The sequence below is a fragment of the Malaclemys terrapin genome, chromosome 8 (assembly GCF_027887155.1).
Source record: "Malaclemys terrapin pileata isolate rMalTer1 chromosome 8, rMalTer1.hap1, whole genome shotgun sequence".
Taxonomy (NCBI): Eukaryota; Metazoa; Chordata; order Testudines; family Emydidae; genus Malaclemys; species Malaclemys terrapin.
The window spans coordinates 66,079,360-66,092,398 of NC_071512.1; the positions used below are offsets into that span (position 1 = coordinate 66,079,360).

The 13,039-nt window shown below is 37.1% G+C and overlaps 1 protein-coding gene across 3 annotated transcripts in view; it reads right to left on the minus strand.

The window, feature by feature from the left end:
* DENND1B (DENN domain containing 1B) overlaps positions 1–13,039 on the minus strand; it is a 253,889-nt gene that overhangs the window by 83,360 nt on the left and 157,490 nt on the right. For all 3 annotated transcript variants that reach the window (XM_054037265.1, XM_054037262.1, XM_054037263.1), the window contains one exon: positions 8,541–8,641. In XM_054037265.1, the coding sequence (XP_053893240.1) occupies positions 8,541–8,641 (101 nt within the window). The remainder of the gene's footprint in view (positions 1–8,540; positions 8,642–13,039) is intronic.

Here is a 13,039-nt window from a genome sequence, read left to right on the forward strand (position 1 = left end):
AGTAGTCACTTTACGCACACTGATTCTCATCTGAAGTAAACTGACATAGCTCTATTGGCTTCAAAGGAACTACTCTGACAGCTGAGGATCTGCTCCATTGACAACTCTGCTATTTTAAAAATGTAGAGCAGGGGTCGGCAACCTTCGGCATGCGGCCCATCAGGGTAATCCGCTGGTGGGCTGTGTGACCGTCCCCGGGCAGGGCCCCCCACAGCTCCCAGTGGCTGCGGTTCACTGTTCCCGGCCAATGGGAAAGGAGAGCTAATAACATATGACATCAAGAAGGCTGACAAGTTTAATGCCTATTTTGCTTCATTCTTCACTAAAAATTGTTAATTGTGATCAGATGCTTAACGTAATTAATATTAACAAACAGGAGGATGGCATACAAGCCAGAATAAGGAAAAGACTGGTTAAAGAATATTTAGATATGTTAGATGTATTCAAGTTGGCAGGGGGCCTGATGAAACCCACCCTAAAGTTCTTAAGAAAATAGCTGAAGCAATCTGGGAACAATTAGTGATTTTCTTTGAGAACTGATGGAGGGTGGGTGAAGTCCCAAAGGACTGGAGAAGGACAAACATAGTACCTATCTTTAAAATAGATTACAAGGAGGACTTGGGGACTTACAGACCATTTAGCCTAACTTTGATACCTGGAAAAATATTGGCTAGGCTGGGTAAGTGATGTAGGGTGGAGAGTTTTGGTTTTGTGGAACACTGGTCCCCCTTCTCTGCAGAGAGGGGGCTGTATAGCTTGGATGGCGTCCACCATCCAAGAAGGAGGATCACTCTTCTTGGGGACAGGCTGACTAGAGTAGTCAGAAAGGAGTTAAACTAATAGCAAAAGGGGAGGGTAAAAGATGGAAGATATGAGCACTCAGCACAAAATCGAGATGTTGAGAACAAAATTAATCAAGGAATTAAAAGACATGAAGAGAAAAAATTCCTGAATTGCCAGGAGACTGGGTAACAAGCAAGAGGAATTGGAATTGCTCTAGTTTGTATTACTGAAACCTGGTGGGATGATTCACGTGAATGGATTGTTTAAAAAAATCAATGGCTTTAATCTATTTAGGAAGGATCCAGTGTGGGCAAAAAGGGTTGGTGTCTGCTATATCACAACTAAATCACACTAGGGAACAGGATGACCACCTCCTTATACCTCTACCTATAATGTGTAGGCAAAAAACCTGCGTGATCATGGAGGACTTTAATTTAAATGACATATTCTGGAGTCTCACACAGTCAGTACTACAACATCCTTAGAATTTCTAAACATTATAGATCATTATGTCCTAACTCAAAAAGTGTTGTAGCCAACACAGGGGAATTCTTTATTAGACCTTGTCCTAATAGATGAAGAGGAACCGATAAGAAAACTAAAAATTAATGGTCGCTTAGGTACAAGTGATCATGACCTGATCACATTTATAATATGCAAGCAAAGAAAAGTCCAGACTAGTAATATCTATGTACACATAAACACATACTTGGTACTTAAATAGGACCAACTGCACAAAGCTGAGAACAGTTACAAGCCAAATCAGCTGTGAGGAAGAGTTTAATCAGAAAATTGTGAGTGATAATTGGGAATCAGTTAAGAATATCTTATTAGATGCCCCAAAAGCCACAATCAGCCACAAACCAGCTGTGCTGGTTAAAAAAACAACCCTGGTCAGAAGGGAAGTGAAGGCAGCTATAAAATATATATCATTTAGAATGGAAGAAATGTAAAAAAGCAGCAGTTGATAGTAATGAAAATAAATCAGAAGTTAGAAATTGTAGAAAATTGCTAAGCACAAATCTATGGCTAGCAGAGCTAAGAACGATAAGGAGTTTTTAAAAATATATTAGAAACAAATAGAATCCTGACAATGCTATTGATCCATTACTAAATGGAAATGGTAGAATTATCAATAATAATGCAGAAAAGGCAGAAATGTTCAAGAAATATTTCTGTTATGTATTTGGGTGGGGGAAAACAGATGACACAGTCTCATCACAAGGTGTTGATACACTCTTTCCATTCCACTAGTATTAAACAAAAGCTACTAAAGTTAGACATTTTTCAATAAGCAGATCCAGGTAACTTGCATCCAAGAATCTTAAGAGCTAGCTGAGGAACACACTGGACTATTGATTTTTCAATAAGTCTTGGAACAGTGGGAAATTTCCAAAAGACTGGAAGAAAGCAAATGGTTTGCCAATTTTTAAAAAAGGATAAATGGGATGACCTGGGAAATTATGGCCTGTCAGTCTAACATCAATCCCAAGCAAGAAATACGGGACTTGATTCATATATAACACTGGTCCACAATTTTTGAGAAGTCGTCTGCTTCAGAGATAAAATGTGCTATTTATTATGTATTTTGATGTGCTGAATTCAAATATGACAATTAAAACAACTGATTGGCTACTGTTTCAAAGATATTTAAGATTTTACATTTTATGTCTATGTATATTGTGTAGATAGTAGTTTTAATCATAAATTGTAAACCTAGGTCTTTTCATGTGTTTATGGTTGCTTTACATGATAATATTTCACCTGTCCTGTTTATGTAACACTTTAAAAATCAGCAAAAGGGTTATATAAATAAAATTTATTATGAAACCAAAGGCAAAAAAGTATTATGTACATAGTTTAGTCCTATTCAGTGTCTACTCGGCGCTTCTTGGCTTGTCTCTTGTATTCATTAAATGGAGCATCTCTTGTCACTGTCCAGCAATAGTCTGTAAGCATTGATGGGCTCCATTTGCCCTGATAGCGTTTCTCCATTGTTGCAATGTCCTGGTGAAATCGCTCGCCGTGCTCGTCGCTCACTGCTCTGCAGTTCGGTGGAAAAAAATCTAGATGAAAGTGCAAAAAATGTATCTTTAGTGACATGTTGCAACCAAGGCTTTTGTATGCCTTGAGGATGTTTTCCACCAACAACCTGTAGTTGTCTGCCTTGTTGTTTCCGAGAAAATTTATTGCCACTAACTGGAAGGCTTTCCATGTCGTCTTTTCCTTGCCACGCAGTGCATGGTCAAATGCATCATCTCGAAGAAGTTCACGAATCTGAGGACCAACAAAGACACCTTCCTTTATCTTAGTTTCACTTAACGTTGGAAATTTTCCACGGAGGTACTTGAAAGCTGCTTGTGTTTTGTCAATGGCCTTGACAAAGTTCTTCATCAGACCCAGCGTGATGTGTAAGGGTAGTAACAAAATCTTCCTTGATTCAACAAGTGGTGGATGCTGAAAACTTTTCCTCCCAGGCTCCAATGACTGTCGGAGTGGCCAATCTTTCTTGATGTAGTGGGAATCTCTTGCACGACTATCCCATTCGCAGAGAAAACAGCAGTACTTTGTGTATCCAGTCTGCAGACCAAGCAAGAGAGCAATAACCTTCAAATCGCCACAAAGCTGCCACTGATGTTGGTCATAGTTTATGCACCTCAAAAGTTGTTTCATGTTGTCATAGGTTTCCTTCATATGGACTGCATGACCAACTGGAATTGATTGCAAAACATTGCCATTATTTAGTAAAACAGCTTTAAGACTCATCTTCGATGAATCAATGAACAGTCTCCACTCATCTCGATCGTGAATGATGTTGAGGGCTGCCATCACACCATCAATGTTGTTGCAGGCTACAAGATCACCTTCCATGAAGAAGAATGGGACAAGATCCTTTTGACGGTCACGGAACATGGAAACCCTAAAGTCACCTGCCAGGAGAGTCCACTGCTGTAGTCTGGAGCCCAACAGCTCTGCCTTACTCTTGGGTAGTTCCAAATCCCTGACTAGGTCATTCAGTTCACCTTGTGTTATGAGATATGGTTCAGAGGAGGAGAATGGGAGAAAATGTGGGTCCTGTGACATTGATGGTTCAGGACCAGAAGTTTCATCCTCTTCCTCTTCCTCGTCTGACTCAAGTGAGAATGAGTCTGGTGCATCAGGAACCGGCAGTCCTTCTCCGTGGGGTACTGGGCGTATAGCTGATGGAATGTTTGGATAATGCACAGTCCACTTTTTCTTCTTTGACACACCTTTCCCAACTGGAGGCACCATGCAGAAGTAACAATTGCTGGTATGATCTGTTGGCTCTCTCCAAATCATTGGCACTGCAAAAGGCAGAGATTTCCTTTTCCTGTTCAACTACTGGCGAAGATTTGTTGCACAAGTGTTGCAGCATATGTGTGGGGCCCACCTCTTGTCCTGATCTCCAAGTTTGCAGCCAAAATAAAGGTGAGAGGCTTTCTTAACCATAGTGGTTATACTGAGCTTTTGTGATGCAAAAGTCACTTCACCACAAACATAGCAGAAGTTATCTGCACTGTTCATACAAGTACGAGGCATCTCTGCTCACTTTGGCTAAACAGAAATGTGTCCCTTTGCAAAATCAAACACTGACAAATAAGAGAGCACAACACTGTATGATTTCTGGAGCTGATATAGGGCAATTTGTTCAGCAGAGTGATGTAAGCTTCGTTATGATTGCATAATCCATGACTTCTAGGAATAACATGATGCAATTCATATCATGTATGACGCAATACCAGCTTCAGATTGCATCATTCATTGTTTTGCCTAAAAAGCAAGTACTGTCCAAACCCAGTCATAGATTTATTCATAGATCCAGTCAAAGATGTATTTTAGTCATTTCTGGTTTAAATTGAGATCCCTTCCCTTTATAACTCACTTATCCTCCGCCATTCCCAAGTCAAGGGTCGTATATACTGACTCAATAGCATATCTTGAAAACTAGAGCCAATCAACAATTTTAAGCATAATTTTTGTTCTCAGTGACCCAGAATTAGTAAAGTTTGACTACATTTATTTCAGAAGCATTTTGGCTGTAGAGCAGTGTAATTAAAAGAGGGTAATGTAATTAATGTAAATCAAAATAGCTATCACATGACATTTTGATTAAAAAACTAGAATGATATAAAATGAACATGGCACACATTAAATGGATAATAAACTGGCTAACTGATAGGTTTCAGAATGTAATTGTGAACAGGGAATCGTCATTAAGCAGGTTTTTTTCTAGTGGGGTTCAGCAGGGATAGGTTCTTGGGCCTACGCTATTTATCATTTTATCAATGACATGGAAGACAACATACTATCATAATTAATAAAGTTTTCAGACGATACAAACATTGGGGGAGTGGTAAATAATGAAGAGAACATGTCACTGATTCAGAGACAAATGCAAAGTACTACTTAGGAAAGTAAAATCAAATGCGTAACTACAAAATGGGGGAAAACTGGTAGTACCACTGAAAAGGATCTGGGGGTTATAGCGGATCACAAACTGAATATGAGTGAACAGTGTGATGCAGTTTTGAAAAGGCTAATATCATTTGGGGTTTATTAATAGGAGTGTCATATGTAAGACCTGTGAGGTAACTATCCTGCTCCACAGGTGAGGCCTTAGCTGGAATAAAAACCTGATTATGAGAAAATGTTAAAAAAACGGGATTTGTTTAGTCTTGAGAAAGGAAGACTGGAGGGGAGGGGGAATTTCATAAGAGTCTTCAAACATGTTAAGGGCTCTTATAAAGAAGACAGTGATCAATTGTTTTCCATGCCCACTCAGGATGGGACAAATAGTAATAGACTTAATCAGCAGGAAGGGAGATTTAGGTTAGAATTAGAAAAAACATTTCTTCTAACTCTAAGGATAATTAAGTACTGGAATAGGCTTCCAATGGAGGTTGTGGAGGTTTTTAGGAACAGATTGGACAAAGGGATGATCTAGGCATAGTTGGTCATGCCTCAGCCCACGATGCTGGAGTAGATGATCTCTTGAGTTTCCTTCCAGCTCTATATTGTATGATTTCTATTGGGTTTGATGGGGTTACTCATATGTGTAAGTGTTTGCAAAATCAAGGCCTACATCCTTTAAGTAGACTAAATCATCTTAGTTATTTTGGGGGTTTTAACTATGATTTTAAAACAGCCAAACCTCTCTGACACAAACAATTTCCGTGGCAAGCTGCTAATACCTCAGTTTCTTGAATTGAGTTTCATGTTACAATGATGCTATGACAATGTGACTAAGTCTATGGGAGACATCATAATGAAGTCCAAGTGAAATAATACTGGGGCAATCTCTGGTTATGATATGACATATCAAGCCAAAAGGAAACAATGACAATACTGTAAATATAAAAATAACATTTTTATGTCAAGACAATGGCAACATAATAACAATGCACAAGAAAGCCTATGAAGGTCATTTTACTCGTTCTGAATTGTGGCAGCACCCATAGATTGCTCTCATTACATTTAGGCACTGAAATCATACAGTAGAGTCCTACATCTAACTAGTGTTCCTCAACACTCGGTCATGTTATATGCCTATGGGGAAAATATTTACTTTGCTAATAATAGCCAAGTACCTGGGGAAGGAGAAGTATTTCACGTAGCCCTTATTGTAATACTGCTATCTGCCTAAAAATAAAACAGCCCCGTATTAGAAGCGCTCAGATAGAGAAACATATATATGCAACAAGCTGAGCAAAAAAAGTTGAATTATAATTGCTGTGGTAATTTCCCCTATCATGCGGTTGCTTTTGTGATTTTTATGTTGCAACTTGAATACTTTATAAACTTGTTTTCCTCTATAGTGCTAAAGAAACAAAGAAAAAGGATATAAACAAGTCTTACAAGTTTAGAAGCCTCTTGTTTCTTTAGTGAGTGAATCAAATGTTTGGATCATGCCATTAAGACCTAGAATCTCAACTATTAACATGACAATCAACTGTGCACAGGACCTGCCACTACAATGTCTGGGTATACTATCCACAGCTTAGTAGTGAGAAATAAAAGCCCTGCGGTACAAGATAAATATCCTAGGGTACCAGGTGAAGAAAAGGGTGAATTCAGGTTCAGAAATCTGCCTTCTTTCTGAGAAGAGCAAAGATGGATGATATTGAAGAAGAGTCAGGAGTTGTGATGCTAAGTTCAAGTGACACAAAAACTAAAAGAACCGTGTCCAAGCTATACCCCTGTCTTGATGCATTTTCTCAAAGGCTGGAGAGAAAGCAAACAGGAATGAGTTTCTCCAAAAGAAATGTATCATTTGAAATGAAGGGCTTGGGGATGGTTTGAAGGAAAAATTGAGAAAAGATAATTTGCTATTAAAGTAAAGATACTACCATGGAGAGAAAAAACAACCCATATAAATCAACCATCTGCTTAAGAAGAGACCACCATGAAGCTGTAAGCAAATATATTTAGAACTTCTTTAGAAATCAAGATGATACTGATGGATTGAACAAAAGTCAATGAAACAAACACCAATACTCATAGGTTCTACAGAAAATCCAGCAACCTACCAAACACGTAAACATTATTTCAACTGTGGGGGATACAGGAAACATTAACCAAAGACAGGAAAGAAGGCAGTTATTGTTGTTAAGGCACTCAGGAGATCTGGGCTCTATTCCTGGCTCTATCACACACTTCCTATCTAACCTTGCACAAGTTACTCTACATCTCTAGGCTGAAGTTCCATATCTGTAAAATGGGCATAATAATTCTTTCTTCCAGTCTTTTCAGAATTGTCTATTTAAATTACATGCTTCTTTGGGCAGGGACTATCTCTTGCTATGTGTATGTACAGTGACTAGCCCAATGGAGCCTCTGTTTCAGTTGCATCACTAAGGACTATGATAATACAAATAAATGAATAATAAATCATTGGTATTCCTAGGTCTTAAAGCCCAAGCCTTTTTTGAACAGTAAACTATTTCTGAAAATACTCTGACAGTCCTAATAATTCACGGCCACCAAATATGTATAACTGGAGCCACTTTCTCTTGAACGATTGTGAGAAGTGGCCATAGAGGCCAAAAACACAACTTTCAACTGTAACTTGACAAGAATACAAAGTCTTCCATGTGATCAGCACACTGCAGTTTGGGGCAATTCTTTAACAGCAGTATTTGTTGACAAAAAAATTTCCTCCCCAAAGATTTTGGGATACCCAAAAGCAGACTGTAAGCTTTTTGGGGGAGGAACTGGATGAGGTCCTGATGGTGACCGGGCTTCAAAAATGGTAATAGAACCTAAATATTAAATAATAATATGTAATTAATAACAACTCTTTGCCCATTAATTTTTGCTCCTAAATCAAAACCCAAGAATCAGACTTTAGCTTACAATTCCAGGATTTTTTAAAGTAAAACAGCTTTACATAAATGAAAATTATAAGATACTTATATTAAAATTACTGCATGCATTCTCTGTTTGGAAAATATAAACAGCTTTTGTAAACATGCTTCCAAATGTTATATTGATATTACGTAGTATTACAGTTTCAGGTCACAATACAGGAAAACACTTAACCACATGCTTAAGTTCATCTTTGTTCGGCTTAAGTGCCTTCCTGAATTGGGGCATGCATCATTATTAGTGTATTCACTCACACAATTTATTAATGTTTTCATGAGTTACTTAGATTGACAAAGCTAGGCATTATTATGGCTAAGTATCTCAGAATTAAACATAATATAATATGTAATATAATATAATAGCTATCTTACCAGCAGTAGTCCAGAAGGTGTGGAGGAAGCACTGGGATGTATATGTGTTGCCAATACATTGGATATAACAATGCAGCTGACCCATGAACACAAGCAGTTAACTGAAAATAAAAATATATACACAGAATTGACAACAATAAAATTTTAACACAAATAAAGTACAAAATTTAAAATTAAATGTTTATATTTTTAAAAAGAACAGGAGTACTTGTGGCACCTTAGAGACTAACAAATTTATTAGAGCATAAGCTTTCGTGGACTACAGCCCACTTCTTCGGATGTTAGTCTTTAAGGTGCCACAAGTACTCCTGTTCTTTTTGCGGATACAGACTAACACAGCTGCTACTCTGAAACCTGTATATTTTTAAAGTCTCAATTGCATGAAAAAATGTTTAAATGTAGCATCGTTAATATTATTTTCAATTGTTAAGATGTCAGAGTTTAGGGCTAGAACAGACCACCAGATCATCCAGTCTGGCCTCCTGAATATCACAGGCCATCAACACCACCCAGCACTCACACACTAAACCCAAAACCCAACATTAGACCAAAGTATTATAAACCATCATAACCTCTGAACACAGACTTATAGACTTTAAGGCCAGAAGGGACCATCATGATCACCTAGTCTGATCTCCTGTATATTGCAGGCCACAGAATCTCACTACAGTAGGCCCTTAACCTCTGGCTGGGCTACTGACATCCTCAAATCTGGATTTAACGACTTCAAGTGTACAAATATTTACAAAATGATAAACTGACACAATTTGAAAAGGATGCCCCTAATAGTTATCCCTCCTAAGCCATCCTCCCTCAAAAAAAAAAAAAAAAAAAAAAAAAAAAAAGCCTGAGCAAACAGATGTACTTGCATCATGCCTGCAAACTCAGATCTGTCAGAGTAACATCAGAAATGAATCCTACACTTACTTCATTTTGATTTTTTTTAAAATCCCCATTAATAGGCCATACAATGGATAGCTACCCAAGAGCATAACAAGCCCACCGCATGCCCCAAAACTGAAATATTTTCCAGCCAATAATTTAAAGAGCCAAATACCCAAACCTTCTGCCTTCCATAGAAGTCTTAGCAAACAAGTACTCTTTGTCTTTGGGAAAATGATACAATTTCCTGCAAATCACCCTTGGTAATCTTGGATAAAAGACCTGAGCCACAAAAGAGAAGCTCCCTCTACTCCTGTAACTCAACACCACATCACGATCAACAGTGTCAAAGGTACAAGACAGATCGGGTATCATCATCGTGGACATTTGGGACTCAAGTGAACTTGCACAACATTCCATTCATCTGAGAAGGAGCATAAGTAACTTTCAGACACTATTCCTAAGGGCTGAACTAAATTCTCCGTAGTCTTTCTCTGTCTTCATCTCTCAACAACTTTTGAAAAAAAGAGTCCAGTAAATCAGGATACTTCAAATGATATGAGACCAGCTTTGTCACCTTTTCAAATAACCCCTCCCAAAAAATCTGTGGTGAGAGACAGGACAGAAGTTTACAAGAGATAGTTCCCTGACCAGTAGGTGAACAACTTCTTGTATGAGGCAAGCTAGCACCTTGGTCTCCTGTAATGAGATGTTAGTCTCCACTAATATTGGTCCCAGCAGCCCAGTTTGTTTTACCATTCATGAGGTGCTATCTTGCAGGCTGTATGCCACAGATCCTTACCTGGAGGACCTAACTTTACACACTATTGTGAATAAAACCATTTGAAACAACCAATAATTACTTTGCATTTGCTCTCCCATACTGGGCCCTCCTACCATGAAGACAGATAAACTGGACTGAATCTGGTTGATTTTATTCATAAAATAGGTGGGAAATTGCACAAAATGAGAAAATATCAACATTGTTTCCAAACAGAGGTAGCCCAGATCCAGCACATGAGACATCACCAAGAACACAATCCTTCTGATCTGAAGTTCTCAGATGGAGTAAAAGGAAGAGGGGGGGGAGGAGGAGGAAACATCTTTCCTGTGCATAGGATTTCAGAAACCCAGCCATATAATAGGACTCAAAACCTTATCTTTTTAGTTCCACTACCGGTGCTACAATTGCCTTCCCTGGTACTTGATTTGCCACAGATAATACGATGGTGATCTATGGTAATATCACAGACAGAAGGAGGTTTAGAAGCCACCTTGTTTATGAAAGAAGACAAAAGATGGTTATAATGTCTTATTAGATCATTGATAAAGTGACTATCCAATATTGACTTAATTAGTACTGGTCTTTATTAAGCATGCGTTTCTACTGTAGCAAATGTAAGAGCTAAAAAATGTGGATCCTGCTAGTACAGTCCTGAAATGTTATGGATTTTATAGGGGAAATCTCTTCATGGAACAAAGCAGCAATTAAAGCTTTAGCATCCTGGGTATCTTGGACAGTTATACTTGTTTATAAAAATTATAGAACAATTTTGCATATACACTTTTATAATAAAAATGGAAAAAATAATTATAAGAGCATCTTGGCAGAAATCACAGACAATTACAATTTGTGCAGCACAGTTTGCTCATCACTCAGATTAATATAATACGATTAAATATGGAAAAAAAGAGGGTCTGAAAGCTCCTGAGGGATATCATTAGGGCAAATTGCCAAAGAATGAAACATGAGCCAGTCAGGAGTCTGGAAACTGCAATAATACCAAGGGACTTGAATGTTCGACAGTTGGAGCTTCAGTAATGTGTGAACTGCAGGTTACGGTATCAAGAGACTCTGTTCACTGACACATAGAATGTCACTATTGACCAACGAACTGCCCAAGCTTGACAGCTATACTACAGGAAGCCAAGTATATCATAATTCCATATTTAAACTGTTCATTTCAGATTAACATTTTGTTTCTTAGCTTTATGTCAAACAACTACAATTGTACTGTTTTTGGCATTAAGGCAATATCCAATTTAATAATTATTGCTTTGTTACAAAGAGTTAATTATTCATTTATCTTTTGGCAAATGAAGATCCTTCCTTTCTCTCCTGCACTCATTATTATTTGTTGGATTTATCTAGGATTGCTTTCCTTAACATTTTAAGTAATATTCTTGAAGCTGTACAACAAATTCAGTACTGTTTTTAAGTATTTTATACAAAATGGATGTGGATTCACAAATTAAAATATTTATATTATATTTTGTACTTCAAGCCAAACTGTCCATATAAAAATTATTGTTGCAGACATTTCAATCACAGACTGAAATAAAGCAAAGTGTTGTTAGAAGATTTCCAAAATTTAGATAAAGATCTCTTTATCTAGTTAATGAAGCTGTGTTAATCAAGAGTCTAAAATTGTATATCTTATATTTACACATACACAAAAAATAGATACATGCACACAAGCATTTCTATTTATAGTTATGCAAAAAATTGAAAAATGTGCATTATGTTTTGGTTTGTGCTCATTACCAAAGCAATCTAGGAAATGAATAATTACATTGCACACGATATTAAAGTTCTATAATTGGTCTTTACTACTTTGCAATCCACGTTTTGGGCTGACATTCAGAAGATAAAAATGTTAAATTAATGCATAACATGACTTTACTCTTTTCTAGCAGTGAAAGTATGGACTTAGCTGGTTTATTCATTTAACGAAGTTCATTATATTTCTCCTTACATTTTGTACTTAATACACCAAAAGTGTATTGTTTTAACATTTCTATCTATTCCTTAAACAAGAGTAAGTGGATTTATAAACATACCACTGGGAGGTATATAAATATTTAGTGTGCATTCTAACTTTTAATGAAATTTTGTAATTTAAGCATATATGGGACAAAGATGCTTTTCATCTGAATGACACTGAATACTGTGTCAACTCTACATTACAACATTTGTGAAGTGATAACTGTGGCCTTCGTGTCTTGAGAATTTTGCACTTTTATCTTGATATTTTATTTTGCTTTTGGTTTACCTTGTGATTTTACTTTTTCAAAAAATTACAAACTATAATGTTATTTCCCAAATGCATTATATGTGTCAACTGTGTCAACTCTACATTACAACATTTGTGAAGTGATAACTGTGGCCTTTGTGTCTTGAGAATTTTGCACTTTTATCTTGATATTTTATTTTGCTTTTGGTTTACCTTGTGATTTTACTTTTTCAAAAAATTACAAACTATAATGTTATTTCCCAAATGCATTAACCATCTAAATAACTGCACCTTAATATTTGTAGTATTCCCCCCACTAGGTGCAGGAAAATATAGGGAATTCTGTAGATATTAGGATAAAACTATCTTTAGCTTTAAATAACCAGATATTTAAGGAAAAATTGAAAAATATTTAAGGGACATTCTATACTTGATCATTTGACCTCTTATGAACTCGGCAGTTTATAAGTCCACTATTTCATGCAGTGGAATTCAGGAGAAACCTCTGAACGTCTTAGAGGGGAGTGGACACCTGACTCTAGGTTCCAGTGGGGACTGCTAAGGGAGCAATTAATTGGGTATCAAAGAGCTGTTGTTCATAGA